Source organism: Sphaeramia orbicularis, chromosome 12 (assembly GCF_902148855.1).
Source record: "Sphaeramia orbicularis chromosome 12, fSphaOr1.1, whole genome shotgun sequence".
Taxonomy (NCBI): Eukaryota; Metazoa; Chordata; class Actinopteri; order Kurtiformes; family Apogonidae; genus Sphaeramia; species Sphaeramia orbicularis.
In genome coordinates, this window is record NC_043968.1 from 34,382,240 (window position 1) to 34,399,582 (window position 17,343).

Consider the following 17,343-nt stretch of genomic DNA (forward strand, 5'->3'; position numbering starts at 1 on the left):
GGATAAACAGTTACTGGTGTATTTGTATAAAACACCTCAGACTTGCACTATTCTACAACATAAACCTCATTTACAAACACTGCCTTCATTATAGGTTGACAAAAACTCACAACCACAAAAGAAACTGTTTATATCTAAGGTGCAATTTTGGTCAAGTGTCTCATATATAAAACAAACAAATATGTCTTTAAACAGAAAAAAGTCAAAAGTAAAAAATGAATGATTGAGAAACTCCTGACGCTGTTACATGTAGCTGTTGTGAAAGTGTGTGCATCCTCAGATTTACAGACCCGTTCTGCATGTTGTAACTCTGTGCCCACCTTCACACACACACACATACTCTCTTTACCGCCAGTTTATCCCAGCACACATTCTGCACATCATCACACACTGAGTTTCACACACACGACTTCACTTCATCTACAGGAGACAATCACTAACAACTGAAGATGGGAAAAATTAACGGATGTCTTAAATGCCTTTTTATCTTCTTCAATGTTGTGTTTGCAGTGAGTAAAATTGACTTCTTTTCATATTTAATTGTTTTGCTTTGTTGCTCTGTTTTGAGATGAAATGTTAAAGACATAAGGACATTATAATGATAGTTTAGTATTTCTCTCTCTTTTTCATGTAATTTGTTCATTTTTAAAACAGATTCCAATGTTTTCTCTCCAAAACTTTGAATGTTCAGATTTTAATTAGAAAAACAAGCAGAGAAACAGTAAAAAAAAAAAAAAAAAAAAAAAAAAAAAAAAAAATCCTTACAAAAAAGTTACTTTAAAAGTTCTGATTTAAAAAAGGAAAACAGTGTTCATTATCAATGCAAAAACTATTAAAGTGAGAAGAAAAACAGCACAATTCACCATTCAAGTCAGATTTAATTGCATATGTTGCGTAACAAGTAATTTCCAGTAAGAGCGAGAGAAAAAAAAAAAAAAAACAGATGAAGAGCGAGCCGTTCCACAAACCTCTTCAGGACGGGTCACATTTCAGTGGGGTTTGAAACCCCCCGCCCCAAAAAGTGACTGCTTTTCTTCTGTATAATGAAATTGAATTCCTTTCTGCTGCAGACTTGTTTTCACCCATAGGCTCTGAAGCCAAACTAAAGACAGTGAACTGTTTTCAGACTTTTAAACATGAAAAATTAATTGAGGAATATCTTTTTTAAAAAGAACACACTAAAAATAAATTAAACTTTAGTTGTGAGTTAAAAAAAAAACAAAAACAAAAAAAACAAAGTCATTGGTGAAAAAAACACTGGACTTAAAAAAACACATTCATTTGTATTTATTGACCTAAATTGTTTAAATTAATATTTTTGATATAGATTACATGAAATTTAAAGCAGATACATATCCGGTTGATTGACTTCAGTGAGTTAAAGTATTCAGATGTTCGAAGGTGCCAGTTCTTTAACCTCTGTCTCCCTCTACTGTCTTAGTCTGAAAAGACACAAACTTGGAAAACAAAACCTAGAAAGTCCAGTTTGTGTGACGTGTGAATAAAGATGTTTTGAAGCTGATATATGTCCAGTTTTCTGACAGATTATTTGAATCCTCTTCAAAATAATGAATAATTCTAATGAAGTCATGCAAATAGTGCTTTGTGAATATTGAGATATTCTGCAGAATTTCTGTCACTGTCCGGTACTGTATAAGCTATATTTTGTAAAAATGCTTCTGCTATGTTCCCACTCTAACCTGAAACGACCTCAGTGTTTTTCTTCTCCGGTTGCATTGTACTCCGCCCTCCTACTCTGAGTCAACACCCCCCAGATACAAAGTGGACTGCCCCCTTTTGAGCCTCCTCCAACTCTTCTTTGAAGCTGGAGCCTGTCATGTTTATACTTTGTCCACGGTTGCCTGTCTTAGTAAGATGGCAGATTTCAGGACATACTGTTGGCTCTGCAGTGGGAGTTAGTCAGACTGGAGGGTGGTAGGGTTACAGCTTCTAACACTAACTCCACATTTAATGTCAAACTCATGTCTACCAGGGGCTGCGTTCCGCTGAACGCACCAGTAAAATAATAGCATCATAACCTATAAATAATGACAACTTTTTCCTCTTTGTTTAAGTGCTACAAAAAACATTCAATTATGAAAATATTTATATTTCCAAACTATTCTTTAACAAAAAAACATGTGAATAACCTGAAAAAAATGTAATCTGTAAGAAAACAAGTGCAGTTTTAACAATATTATGCCTTAACTTATAATTTATACATATGCATTACGCACAATGTTACACAGATATTTGGTAACAAGCATAATATTGTTAAAAAGTTGGAGTTTGGAACTGAAATAAGAACCATTTCTCATTCAATTTCTCATTTGCCCAGATCATTGTTCTTCTTAGTAGTTCTTCGAGGTTCAACTGGACTAGTTTTGCTTTAAAAGAGCAAAACTAGTTCAGCTGAACCTAGAACCTAGACAAATGGAATTGTCACTATTTATAGGTTATTATGCTATTATTTTACTTTACTTCATATTGGTCTGTATGTGGAACCTGAACTAAAATGAGTTTGACACCCTTGATTGTTAATGTCTTAGGTGTAATCTTTGCATTTTGCAAATTCATCCAGTGGGCCAGATTGGACCTTTTGGCGGGCTGGTTTTGGTCCCCGGCCCTCATGTTTAAGACCCCTGTTTTAAATGTTTATAGGTTTACTTTAACTGTCATGTCCAGACACTGGGGTGCATGTGGTTGAACTAACTCATGTTATTTATTTTAGATCATTGGATGCATCTTGATCTTCGGGGTAGTGAAGGCCACCGCTGTCAGCAGCCAGGTACTACAACTACAACTACAACAACAGCAACAATAAAAACAACAAGCAACAACAACAAACAACAGCACATTTAGAATCCACTACAGCTGAAACAGTGCACATATAATCTGCAGCACATTTCAGATTCAGACATGTGAAGTAATTAATATTAGAGTGGATTAGAGCCACAGAATTTCCCAATCAATTAATTAATCATAACAAAATTATTACCTCCGCCAAGGAGGTTATGTTTTTGCCAGGGTTTGTTTGTTTGTCTGTCCGTTAGTGTGCAACATAACTCAAAAAGTTATGGACAGATTTTGATGAAATTTTCAGGGTTTGTTGGAAATGGGATAAGGAAGAAATGATTAACTTTTGGGGGTGATCGGGGGTGGGGGGGCCCACGAGGGGGCCCACTGATCAGCCTTGGCGGAGGTCTGCACTCTCCGAGTGCTTCTAGTTTAGATATCTGATCAAGAGGTTCAGTGACTATTTTAAGCAAAAATGACAAACATGCCCCTTAATCTGTATTTTTGTCTCTCATATAAATTCAAATAAATCCAAAGGACTACATGTTTTTGTGTAGATACTTATTCTCTACATGGGTCATGTTTTAAGAAGCAGGTTTAGTGTAAACTCTGCATTTGTTAACCCTGAAATAAGGGAAACATTCACTATAGAGCCTCTGAACGTCCAAATGGATCATATCTGATGACCATGAAAAGATGACAAATTGTATTTTACACCAGTTATTTTCATGTGTTTGTCAGCAGGGATTAAACTGTTTATATCAGTAGATGATTTTCTGATGTTTCAGGAGGTCAGAACAGTTCAGTCTCAGGAAACCTTAAATAAATACACTGTCAGTGTGTTTACATGATATGACAATAAAAAAATAATATGCCTACAGATACCAAATTCAATAATCTATAATCAGTCACAATGAAGGTCAATTAATGTACAATTAGAGAATGATGCCAATATTTATTAGTAAGTGTGTTGAAGTTTATGTTAGAATGTTCAAATTCATGTCTCGGACATGATCATCTTGATGATAAGTTGTATCATTTTTTAATGCATACTGCATTTGATTCTTATGGGATATAAAATAAATTCAAATCCATTACGACAGTGGTTCCCAACCTTTTTTGGCTCATGACCCCATTTTAACATGACAAATTTTTGGCGACCCCAGACATTCGAAACAGAGACTTTTTTTTTTCTAAAATTAATTTGTTTTTGATCATGTTATAGTTTGCTATACTATGTTGCAGATTAACATTAATTTTAGTTGACATTTAGTCTATATAATGTATATTATTATGGATGGAGGCAGAAAAGCCAGGTGTAGATTATAGCAAAGTGAGAATTTGATTTTCCTTGGTCAGGATATGTACAGTCAGTCCAGCTTGGATTTACAAGGCTGACAATTAATACTGAACAAACAAGAACTCAAACTATGAATTATGAAAGAGCTGCAGCATCTGAAACTGACCACAATGAACATTTGAAAAGATAAACAGTACCACCGTGCTTCAGTTTCAGACTCACAGTTTGTCATGTCTTTTATGGATTGTGATTGTCTCTGTCAACTCAACATATATTTTTTATTAGTAAGTTTTTATTTTTATCAGTTACTAGAAATTTCAGGCAACCCTATTTGAATTCCTGACCCCAAGGTTGAAAAACACTGCATTATGGACATCTGTGGAAAATTAACAAGGCATAGAGATTTGTATCAGTGTATTTTATTTTATTATTGTTTTTTAAAGATCCTAACCTCTGTCTTCTTTACAGGTACTGGGTTTTTAAACAAATGTTCTGCACACACATGCATGCATGTATTTCTGGACATATCTCTGTCTCCACTGACTTCATATGGCACCTCTGTATTTTGTTTGCCCGTTGCCATGGTGAATCATTATCTCTCAGCTCCAGTGATAATGGCTGTTCTCATTCACCAGGCATGCACTGAACTAAGAGTTAACATACTCTGAGTTGTCTGAACTAACTCAGATCAGCTGTTCTGAAATGGAAAACTCTGAGGTTGACATCTCAGGGTTTAGTGACTCAGAGCTCAGAGTCAGACTTTAGTTAAACCAGTTTCTTGGAACAGGGCCCTGGTCCCCAGATGTTAGGAAAACAGAAACAATATGAGGCATTTGTGCGTAATTCAAACCATTCAATGCTAATCATACAAAATACACAAAAAAAGAACCAAAACAAGAAGAAAGGGGAAGTCTACAATAACTGTACTAGTCCTAACCTGACTTTTAAAAACCCCAGTGTCACGACAGCAGTTTAATAAAGGGAGCTTCTGGGGACTTTATTCACCAGAGGGATTAAACTATCTAAAAAGCTATCCTTGGTGTTATATTTCAGTGTGGACCAGTGATATCTGAGAACACAGGTTGTGAGTATATGAAATATCTACAGGGTTTTGGAGCGTTGGTTGATAGAATCAAATTAAAAAAAAATAAAACATTTACAGAAGATCTCTTTGGGCTACAGTAAAATATTTAAACTGTACTTAATCCATGCTAAATTATCAGCAAATTAATTGAAAAAACTTGTTAAATGCAGCCAGTGTGTGGATGTCAGTTAATTCTTCCACATGATTTTATTTGCTTCTAAAAATGTGTTATATTTTACTGTTTGGTGTTGGTGGTTTTGTGAATTGTAAAAGACTCAATTTGTAAGATTAGTTAAAAAAAAAAAAGTCCTACTATCAACAGAATTGGCAGAATAAGGCCTAACCAGAAAGCTGTGATGTTGGTATTCAAAAACGAACATTCAATTCAGTTCAATTAAATTTTATTTGTAGAGCTCTATATCAAAACACAGTTGCCTCACAGGGCTTTACAGAATTAATTTTATATGAAAATAAACAACAGTCAAATAACCAGTAGATGAAGGAAATGGATTAATATCCCAGGCGCACCCCCCCAACATCACACTATCTTCACTCCTCACATATGAAACAATATGGTTTTATGTGAGGGGACACAATATACAAAGATTTTTACATAATATTAAAGCTCACAGCTGAGACTCTTTGCTTAACTATTGAATGTTTTAACTATGAGGCAGTGTCTGTTTTAGAAAACCCTGGAATCCATCACAGCTGCTTTAAAAGGAGGCCAACTGTGTGTCGCCCCCTGGTGGCAGATAGTTGTAAAACTCATAAATCCTGTCATGTCATTGGGACGTGTTTCATCAGGCTGATTCCGTGTTAACATAAAAACTGTTTACTTTACAAGTCTGGAAAAAAACTGTTGTCTGTTTACAAGCTGTTTCTTGGTCTTTCATGGGGTAAAAAATGTGGTGAGCACATTTCCAAATTTCAGCATCTTGTTTAGAAGCATAATGTAAATTATGCCAAACCTGAAAAAATCAAATATAAAACAGAAACATGCGCGGATTTTAAGCTTTTTCTTTGTTGCTAAAATACATAAACTGAGCCTTTGGCCATTTTGTAGAAAAAAAAAATGAACATGTTTACTTCTCAAGTCATTTTTCATTCAAAAGTCAGTCCTTACAGAAGCTGAAGCAGAATGTGTCTCTTTATCTGGTGTGTAGGAAATCATACTCATGTGCCAGACGTATGTGCCAGAAACTCTCTCTGCTTGGGTCAACTGATGCTGCCAAACAGCTTTCCATTACAGAATATTTGGCAGAATCAAATAGATTTACTGTAAGTCAGTTTGCAGGGTTAAACAAGGAAATGGGGATCAGATGTGAACACTAATTACAAGTGGGTTGTAACTGTGCCAGGGTACAAGAACAAAAGGGGTTGGCCGAGTTTGTTTGTGTCTAAACTTAGCCATAAGGTGTTTCCATTTTGTTCTAACGTTGAACTCTACAGCCTTGGGCGATGCCATGGCTCACCTGACGGATCATATTTGTACTCCTGTACCTGTCCTCTCTGTCTATTGAAAACTCAAAGTCTAAGTTAAACCAGAAAGGTGATGTTAAAAAGCTGAATTTTTCTAAGAAGGTCTGAATTAAAACAAAAGCAGCTGGTTTGCATTTGTGAAGTTTAATCCATCGCATGCACAAAGAGCACAATACCCCTAATGCCTGTTTAGAAACGTGTATAACAAGCCATAGTGGGTGAGTTGTAAAGAGGAGGGGAGCCATGCAGATGCAGTGGGGGCTGTTTAATTTCTGCTCTTAATGTAAAACAGATGAAGCTCATGGTTTCTACTTTTGTATTCTCCCGCACAGAAAAACAGGACGTTTCTCACAATATTATCTGATTAGAAATACTGGGAACTTCACATCAGAAGTGACCCTGACACATGTTCCCTTGGCCATTCCCCCGGGGATTCAGCAATCAAATCTAATCCGTGTTCCATTTCTGGCAGGCATTTCCTAAACATCACCAGGTTTTAAATGGATTTCCTTTCCTGGAAATGCTCTGAAAACCACTTATAGAAAATGACTGAGAACTCAAATACCTTACAGTTCTTACATACTTATATTTCACTCAAATGTTTCGGTTTTATGCTACTTGAAACATTTTACCATTCTCAATTCCAGTGATGAATAATAAACTCTTCACTCTACTTATTTTCCATTTTAATGGCTGTACTCTGTGGATTCTGGTCAGCAAAACAAAATGTAATCAGTCAATACTTATACAGCTACCTATCAGTATCAACACATAAAATAGTAATAATGATTAGCATTGCCTGTAACAGCTGCAAAATTAGTGTGTTTGCACATTAATCACAAATAATCCTGAGGACACGTCATATTCTGCAGGTTGAAAGACAACAATAGTGGAAAAGTCAGAGAAACTGAAAGGCAAGTTTATTTGTATAGCAGTATTCATACCCAGGGTAACTCAAAGTGCTTTACAAAGGCATAAGAAAATCATGACAAAAGCAAAACATTGAAATTACATTAAAATAAAAAAAGGGAAGAAAAAAAAAAAAAAAAGACATTAAAACCCTCAGAGATAAAATGTGATTTTCAAATGCATTCACAGAATAAAAAAGAGATATTAATTTTATTAAAATCATACATTAAAATTAACATTAAAATAAAAATAAAGCATGAAATTGACATTAAAAGAAGTGCATTTAAAAGACAAGATTAAAAAGAGTTTACTCATAAGCTGTTAGAACTCCTTGACATATGAAAATGATGGACTCAAATGCACAACTCAAAAAACTGAAGATTTTAACAAAAGTATTTTACTTAACAAGAGGTGCTCACAAGGAGGATATAAAAAACTACAAACAAATCTCTATGATAACAAAACAGAAAAACTTGATGCATAAAACTTGACGAAAGATGGAAAAACCTGGTAGACAGCTTGATGTGAAACCAATGACAGAATACAACGAACTGGCACAAGACAAAGGGAGACAGGACTATTTATACATGAGGTAGGGGAACACAGGTGACAACAATCAGAGGTGAGGCTAACAATCACACTGGTGGGAAAAGACATGAACGGTCTGAAACAAGAGGGAAGAGATGTGTACAAAATAAAACAGGAAGTGCAAGACAGGACAAAATGTAAAACTCCAACTTAACATAAAGTGACTAATGAAACAAAGACAAAACACTGAAAACCAAAGATGAGACACAAAACACTAAACATTAACATAATCAACAAATCTGACAAGACATGACATAAGAATATGAAAAGAGGAGGGTTTTTAACCAGGATGTAAAAAATGTTCCCATTTGGGGCTGATTTCAGTTCAGTTGGTTGTGTGCAGCATATTGGTGATATTGTCATCTACTGAGATTCAGAAAAAACTAGAAAAGAGCACGAAAATAAATAGATGGGATGAAGATCTAGCCAGAGTTAGCCAAAACTGGTTTAAACCAAATGCAAGGACAGGAAACGCAGCTGTTACCATGTTAGGATCTGTTGTGTGCTGTGGAAACATTCTGCTTAAGAATCCTGAACAGAACCCAAATTTGGTGGAAAAGGCTTTAAAATATATAACTCTGTGATTTTTTAATAGGTCAGTCCTTCACATAATATATCATCTTTCCATTAATGTGGTGTTTGTGTTGTGTCGTTGTCATTGCGGTGTAGCTGTCCACACTGGGGACTCCAGGGATAGGATGGGGCTGGCTGTTCGCCATCGGTGTCCTTAGCATCTCCTGCCTGGGAATTTACGCCGGATGCTCTGAGAAAGCCTTGGCCTTCAAAATAGTAAGGAGCAGACGACACTCATATCAAAAGCATAATTCATCTATTCATTTATTTCTAATTCAGTCAATCCAGTAAATAAACAAAACAACAAACAGGACATTCTGTTGATGATTGTATTGTTTTAAATCCAGTTTGCAGGATTCATGATCGCTGGCATAATCATCATGATGAGCTTTGGTATCTATGTCGTCGTCGTAAGAAACAAGGTAATTTATCCGTTTCTCATCGATGCATTGATCTTCACATTGTTTTAGTCTGTTTGTCTTGATTCTTTTGTCCTATTTTTCTTGCATCTCTTTCTATGTTTGACTTCTCTTCATATGTATGTTAACCTTTGCATTAAGCTGCGAATATTTTCCCTTTTTTCTAATATTAATGTTCATCTTGTGCATCGAATTCACTTGAGTTTATGAGAAACTGGAGTGATATTTAACCTCTCAGCCTCTGAAAAATGATTTCATGAGAAATGTGTTAAGTATGAACAAATTTAAATCTGAAAAAGGAGTAATTTCAATCAATCAATCAATCAATCAATCAATCAATCAATCGATTTTTGTTACAAACAGTTATTAAAATCAACAATTCATTAACAAAATACATTTTGTAATGGGACACTCCAGAAGCAGTCCTCAGCTTATATATGGGGGCCCTGAAACATGTGATAAGAGACATAATTTACATTATAGTCTTAAAGAAATCTTTAAAAATGTAATGGAATTTTTCAAAAAGGTGCTTATAAACATGTTTTATAAAGTGTTTTTATCACATATGGAGTCATCCAGAAAAGCATAATACAGTCATTGGTTTTTTTTTTTTGTTTTTGTTTTTTTTTATACCCAAACCCATGAACAGTCCCACCCTTTTGCACCATAAAAAAGGTAATTGACAAAAATAGATAGATAGATAGACAGACAGACAGACAGACAGACAGACAGACAGACAGACAGACAGATAGACAGATAGACAGATAGATAGATAGATAGATAGATAGATAGATAGATAGATAGATAGATAGATAGATAGATAGATAGATAGATAAGGAACACAGATATTAGTCACAGACTCTGGGATATTTGAGATTTTTGGACATCATGGTTTTCACCTTGACATCTTGTTTATCTTGCAGCTGTGTACCTGAATATGACTGTACTCTTCTGTCATTTAAGGCTGAACTCTTTAATCTTGTTCGCCTCTCTCACTATTACTGATGTCATATTTCATTTTCCTCCAGTTTTTCAGATTTACACTCAGTTTTTCTGTGTGTGTTTGGATTTAAATGTCGTTCTCTCTGCCCTTCTAGATCAAAAACGCCTTTCTGATCGTCTCATCTGAGGCATCACAAACCTTGATGCAGGAGGATTCATTCAGACAGTATCTTGATGGAATGCAGTCAGTTGTAAGTCTGTGCTAATCTGCTGTTAAATCCAATGGCTCCTTGACTCTATTTTATCCATACGACACATCTTAATGTCTCATATTTGACTAGCGTAAGTAAGACAGTAAACGTTTTGCACTGACATGAACCCATTAAACACCTAGAATTAAACAATCCCTAAGTGATGTACCATTTATTATATTATCCTCTGCAGTTTTCAGTGAAAATCAAATATTTTTCTCTATGTAATTTATTGACTATGTATATTAGGGGTGTCAAACTCATTTTAATTCAGGGGCCACATACAGACTAATATGATCTAAAGTGGGCCGGACCAGTAAAATAATATAAATAATAGGATAAGAACTTATAAATAATACCAATGTCAAAGTTTTTTCTTATATTTTTGAGTGAAAAAAAGTCAAATTCCATAATGAAAAAGTTTACATCTATGAACTGTACTTGAACATAACACAAACAAATATGAAAAACCTGAAAATTCTTAAGAAAAATAAGTGCAATTTTAAGAATATTACGCCGCAGTTTATCATTTACACATGTACGTTACAGCTTACAGATCAGAGTGGATCTACAAATACACAAAACATTTAGTAAAAGGCAGAATGTTGGTAAAATTTCACATACTTCTCTAAGACATTTCCGATTGTTCACAATTTTTTGTAAAAGGTTAGTCTGTAAATGTAAATATTTGTGTAATTTTACCTTTTTTACACTAAAACAAAGAGAGAAATTTGTGGTTTTCTTTATTTATAGGTTATTATGATAGTGTTTTACTGATCTGACCCACTTTAGATTGAATTGACCTAAAATGATTTTAATATCATTGATTGTTAAGAACTTCACTATAATTTTTGCATTTCACAAATTCATCCCACGGGCCACAATGGACCCTTTGGCAAGCTGGTTTTGGCCCCGGGCCACATGTTTGACACCTGTGATGTATACAAAAGCTCAGAGTACATTCAAAGGTAATTTTGTCAAAACAGAAAAAAATGAAGAAACACTGGTTTGTTTCAGCAAAATGTATCAGTACCCGAACAGAAAAACATCTACAACCACTGTCATTTGTCAAAATATATGGGTTTTGTTAGACTGAATCAATGTTTGGAAAGGATGATAGTGTTTTCTCATTTGTGTCGGTGCAACTGAATGTCAAAAGCTGAGAAACTGCATTGAACTAAATGACTTAAATGTACTGATAGGGTCAGTAGTCTTTGTGGGTGCATTCGACAATAATGTGTTTTAATTTTGTTCCTATCCATTTATCTGCTATCTACTATCTGTAGCTGCAGGTTTGTGTCTTGCGTTTGTGTTTACACCTGATGAAACCCATGTTGGTTTGCGTGTTGTTACAGAGCTCGTGCTGTGGCCTGACCAGTGCAGATGACTGGGGTTCTACCATCCCTGACTCCTGTGCATGCTCTGGAGGATACGGACAGTATGGCATATATAGTGGATCTGGATGCAGAGACAAACCCCAGGTTGGTCCTGCATCCTGGAAAGACAGGACTAGAGGCTGTAGTGGTATATGAGGTTCAGGATTCAGTGTGCTCTAGATTTGTGGGTATTATTCATTTTTAGAACAGCAGTGAAAAACATAATAGAAACTTATGGATAATTCAACTAAAGGGTTAACATTATGAACATCTGAGGACAAACTGCAATGTGTCAACCAGGAGTCAACACCACTACAAGATCATTTTAAGTAATATGAGATAAAGGTGCAATGTGAACAAAGTTTGTGTTTAGTTTAATTTAGTTTAGTTTAATTTAATTTAACCCTTTCATGCATACTAGTCACTCCAGTGGACAGTTATTCTCCAGCTGTTATCTTGTATTTTCATGGGTTTGTTGTTTTAGTTCCATATCGGCCAACGCAGTGGACATTTATGCACCATCCCATACACTGACATTCAGACCATTACTGTAACTTTGCTGTTCTTGATAAACCTGATCTATAGTGACATGTTTGAGTGTAAATCAATTGCTAATAAAAATTGGGAATATGATAAAATGTGAAAAAACATCAGATTAGCTGCATTAAAAATGTTTTGATATTGTATATCACTTTGTGATATTCAAAAATTAAACACATGGTGTCCAGCGGAGTGGACATTTTTGGAACTCCACAAAAATTATGAAGGTAGATTTGTTTTTTTATTGCTTTAACCCCAAAAAATGTTTTCATAAAAAAAAAAAAATCACTTCAATCAAGGAAAAAAGTGTTCAAATGCAATTTTTTGGATCGTAATTTTTTTTTCATTCAAACACTTTTTTTTATTGAATTTATTTTTTTAGTTAAAGCAATAAAGAAACAAATCTACCTTCATAAAAAAACAGGTTTATTAAAAAAAATCTAATGCATTGCTTTTTCATGCCTAAAGAGGAATAAAAACACTCAGGAAAAAAATCTCGACTAAGGTTCTCATGAGTCATGCATGAAAGGGTTAATTTAGTTTAAGTTAGTTTAGTTTATTTTAATTTAATTTAGTTAAATTAGTTTAGTTTAGTTTAATTTAATTTGGTTTAGTTTAATTTAGTAGTAGTTTTGGTTAGTGGGTTTGAACTAAAAATGTAACCCAGTTCAGGACAAAATATCAAAATAGATACATCGTGATTTCCCACTTCTTCAATACTCTTTTGTCCAAACACAAAGTAGTATGTTCACACCATGTCAAGGAATATGGTTTGTTTCCCAGGTGTCATTTTCATTCATGTTGTGAAAAGCACTTGGCTGATTTGTCACCTCTTCTCCAAATGAATAAAAATGACCAAAAATATATTTTTGACAGATGTAATGCACATCATGCCAAAGCATAATTACACCCTGAACCAAATGCCCTGTGCCAAATGGTTTGGCATGAATACACATCTCATTATATCCACACAAATAAATATTTCACTCACTCACATCATTTTTTGTCATGGATAAAATTGCTTTTCAAGTGGAAATTTTGTTGTAATGGTAATGGCAGAAGAAAGGTGAAGCAGTCACAAACATAAATCTTGGTCACATCACATCAGTTTTCATTTAATCTTGATTGACGTTTTTGAGATTCACTCCATCACTGAAGAAAAATAGAACATTCACACAAATCAACCTCTGCATGTCTAATTTTATTGTCAAGTCTATGTGTTTTCTTGGGTTTTATGGTATTGTTTTTCGTAGAACTTTTTAATCTTTGAGGCATTTGTTTTTTTTGTTTTTTTTTTTGTTTTTTTTTACTCATTTGACACATTGAAACTGTCACCAAAGTTCAAATTACTCTTTTTTTCTTGTAGGGTACCAGTGGTCCATCTCAGATCTACATCCAGGTAAAATGAAATAAATTCAGAACAACAACAACAACAACCAAATGACAGGTCTGTAAGTCTTCTATTTACTGACTTTCTCTTCTTCATCCCCCGCTCTGTAGTCTTGCGGTGACTTCCTCTTCTTTGCTGTTGACCTTTTCTGCAAGATCCTAATGGGTATCTTCTTTGGATTTGCAGTCAGTGCAGTAAGTACCACTGCCATCATCATTTGCTGTTGATATTTCAGACATTGTCTTTGTTCACAAACAGCACTGATAATGTCGACTATCTGCATATTTACAGACCCTTTACCAATAGGGCCATAAAAAGTTTTGTTGAAGAGGAAAATGGTTTATTCAGATTATGTGCCACCTGTGTGTCAGATGTTATGTTCACAGTTTGAATGGATATTAGACTGTCATGGTTTAATCATCACAACAAAACTTGAGGTACAATGTGGGAATACCTGCGCCTAAGGCAGAAAGGGATGGTACACATTAAAATATAAGATTACAAACTAACATAAAGTCCTGTTTCATATAAGAGACAATCACTGAGCTTTTAATTTTTTACAGTAGAATGGAGAAAAGTTCCCAGACACCCTTAACATATTACACAATCAAACATGTTATCATGAAATATTTGTGGAAATATGTTGTTTTGTGTGTGTTTCAAAAGGTCTGGTTGCATCAGACAAAAACAAACAGATGGAAATGTTTTTTTTTTTTTTTTTTTAAATAACAAAAAAAAAAACCCTCTTAACAGTTTCAATAGACGCTGGATGTTTTTCATTTTATTTTGCTGAAACATCCAGTTTTGACCTTGATGGAACAGAGCACATGCAGAAGGAAGCATGTGGGTTTGGTGAATGGAACAATAACTGGCAGAGTTCACGGACTTAAGAATGATTCTTAACGCAATATCCTCCTGAGACCCAGCAATGTATTTTTGTCCTCTGCAGGGGACAAGGTTTAACAGCTTTGTTGAAAAAACAAACAAACAAACAAAAAACGCTGTCCATGTGAAGGACAGTCCATGAAAATTTTAAAAATCATCTGAAAAAGACTGTTGCATTGTGCTGTTTCCAATAAAGGCAATTATTTAAAGTAAAAAAGCCAAAACTTGTGCTTTCCTGGCTCTCAGGATGTATCACAAATGCATGGGGTGAACAATCACTTTTTCCCTCACTGTATACATCCACCCTTTTCATTGTACATTCTATAAACCAGAGGGTAAAATCTAATGTAAAAAGACATGTTGTAGACTTAATGCAAAACTGAACAAATGTTAAATAATCAGTGTGTTTCTCAGTGGCATATTATCACCCTTGCAGAATTTGTAGACAACATACTCTACGTCCTCAGTCACATCTGCCCTTTAACACTTTATTTGAGAATGTGACATCATGAATTGCATACAAATAGCACGTCACTTTTAATTGGTGTGTTATCTGTATGGATTATAAGTGTGTATGTTTATGCCGCATAAAATGCCTCATGGTTAGGGTTAGGGGTTAGGGTTAGCGGTTTGGGTTAGGGTAAGCAGTTAGCGTTAGTGGTTAGTGTTAGCGGATAGGGTTAGCGGTAAGGGTTAGAGGTTAGGGGTTAGGTTAAGGGGATAGGGTTAGTGGTTAGGGTTACCAGTTTGGGTTAGGGTTAGCAGTTAGAGTTAGCAGTTAGGGTTAGCAGTTAGGGTTAGGGTTAGCAATTAGGGTAAGCAGTTAGGGTTAGTGGTTAGTGTTAGCGGTTAGGGTTAGCGGTAAGGGTTAGAGGTTAGGGGTTAGGGTTAATGGTTAGGATTACCAGTTTGGGTTAGGGTTAGCAGTTAGGGTTTGTGGTTATGGTTAGTGTTAGCCATTAGGGTTAGGGTTAGCAGTTAGGGTTAGGGTTAGTGGTGAGGGTTAGCAGTTAGGATTAGCAGTTAGAGTTAGGGTTAGGCTTAGTGGTTAGGCTTAGTGGTTAGGGTTAGCAGTTAAGGTTAGGGGTTAGGGTTAGCAGTTAGGGTTACCATTTAGGGTTAGTGGTTAGCGGTTAGGGTTAGCGGTAAGGGTTAGAGGTTAGGGTTAGTGGTTTGGCTTAGGGTTAGCAGTTAGGGTTAGCAGTTAAGATTAGCAGTTAGGGTTAGCGGTTAGGGTTAGCGGTAAAGGTAGAGGTTAGGGTTAGTGGTTAGGGTTACTGGTTTGGCTTAGGGTTAGCAGTTAGGGTTAGCAGTTAAGATTAGCATTTAGGGTTAGGGTTATCAGTTAGGGTTAGCGGTTAGGGTTAACAGTTGGGGTTAGGGTTAGCAGTCAGGGTTAGTGGTTAGTGGTTAGGGTTAGCGTTTAGTGGTTAGTGTTATCGGGGTAGGGTTAGGGTTAGCAGTTAGGGTTAGCGGTTAGTGGTTAGGGTTAGCGTTTAGTGGTTAGTGTTATCGGGGTAGGGTTAGGGTTAGCAGTTAGGGTTAGCGGTTAGTGGTTAGGGTTAGCGTTTAGTGGTTAGTGTTATCGGGGTAGGGTTAGGGTTAGCAGTTAGGGTTAGCGGTTAGTGGTTCGGGTTAGCGCTTAGGGTTAGCAGTTAGGGGTTACAGATATGTAAATCTTGACATACTGTAGATTAACACGCGATTAAATAGCGTTGAATAACATGAGAAAGGATGAAAATGCGTACATATAGCACGCCAAATGCCATAAAAAGTGCTGTGACATACAACATGATTTCATGAGGTCATTGTGTTTATGCCAAACAGACTGTCACCTGTTGTTCTGCACAGAGCCACAACAATTTCTTCCCTAGTTATTGTTTTGTAAAGTCCAAAGAGAAGCCCAGAGTTTCAGCTAATGAGTCCAACATCACACTCAAATCATACAGATTTCACCTGCTTTGAGTCCTGTAAAGTCTTATTTCGAGTCCAATATTCACAACAACATTAGTCTGCTCCCATAAGAGACAGATAAATGAATGAAAATAGTTGTGACATTTAGATGGAAACCTTTTGGATGCAGTTTGTTCACTTATGGTGTGTGACTCTTTGTTGTCTTGTACCTGTGGTGTCATGTGTCCTTCTAACTGACCACCTGTCTGGACTGTCCTGTTTGTGTAGCTGCTGGGCCTGCTCATGTCCCTCCTGATGCTCCATCAGATCAAACGTTATGACGGTGCCGGAGGAGCCTCTTTCTCCATGAAGGGCTAAAGGGATCCTGAAGCTCTGACCTAAAGCTCTGCACTATAACTTCTTTACTGTTTTTTTTTTTATGACATTTCTGCCTTTTATGACATTAGTGACAGACACAGTATGGTATGTGTGGTTCATTTAATTTGGAATAATTACTGCTTCTTCATTTTATTACATCATTTTCATCTTTTTAGCTTGAATTATAAAAAGTCAATACATTTGAATAGCAAACATAATATTTTTTTTCTTGTTATCTGAAGATATACAACATTATAGCTGCCTTATGTAACAGAGTTAAGCAAGACGTTATTTAAAGAAAACAGTTTGTAAACTTGTTCTGCTCATGTGAAACTATTTCCTTAAAATCAACAGCAATAGTTTAATAGTTTTCTCGTGTTTTTGTATAATCTTAAATCTTTTCACACCAAAGATGAATAAAATCCACTCCATGTGTCCACTCCAGTTATATGAAGACAGATGTTTGGTAGTGTGAGGTTCATGTCAGCGCTATTGACTAAATAAAACAGGACACACACATTTAAGGAATGTATTTTA

General features: G+C 35.5%; 1 protein-coding gene across 1 annotated transcript; it reads left to right on the forward strand.

Annotated features, from left to right (window-relative positions):
* Positions 1 to 351: 351 nt before the first annotated feature.
* Positions 352 to 16,859, forward strand: LOC115430765 (tetraspanin-8-like). The gene is made up of 9 exons (XM_030150956.1): positions 352 to 509; positions 2,732 to 2,788; positions 8,829 to 8,948; positions 9,080 to 9,154; positions 10,249 to 10,344; positions 11,700 to 11,825; positions 13,627 to 13,659; positions 13,761 to 13,844; positions 16,717 to 16,859. Exons 1-9 carry the CDS (start codon positions 450 to 452, stop codon positions 16,804 to 16,806), a joined length of 741 nt encoding a protein of 246 aa, XP_030006816.1. The 5' UTR covers positions 352 to 449; the 3' UTR covers positions 16,807 to 16,859.
* The last annotated feature ends 484 nt before the right edge of the window (positions 16,860 to 17,343 follow it).

What these genes read in the sequence shown, in the direction of transcription:
- LOC115430765 (XM_030150956.1), top strand. Translation starts at nt 450, where the DNA reads ATGGGAAAAATTAACGGATGTCTTAAATGCCTTTTTATCTTCTTCAAT. An exon ending in TCGTCGTCGTAAGAAACAAG is followed by an intron (nt 9,155 to 10,248) that starts GTAATTTATCCG and finishes CTGCCCTTCTAG; the next exon opens with ATCAAAAACGCCTTTCTGAT. An exon ending in TTGGATTTGCAGTCAGTGCA is followed by an intron (nt 13,845 to 16,716) that starts GTAAGTACCACT and finishes CTGTTTGTGTAG; the next exon opens with CTGCTGGGCCTGCTCATGTC.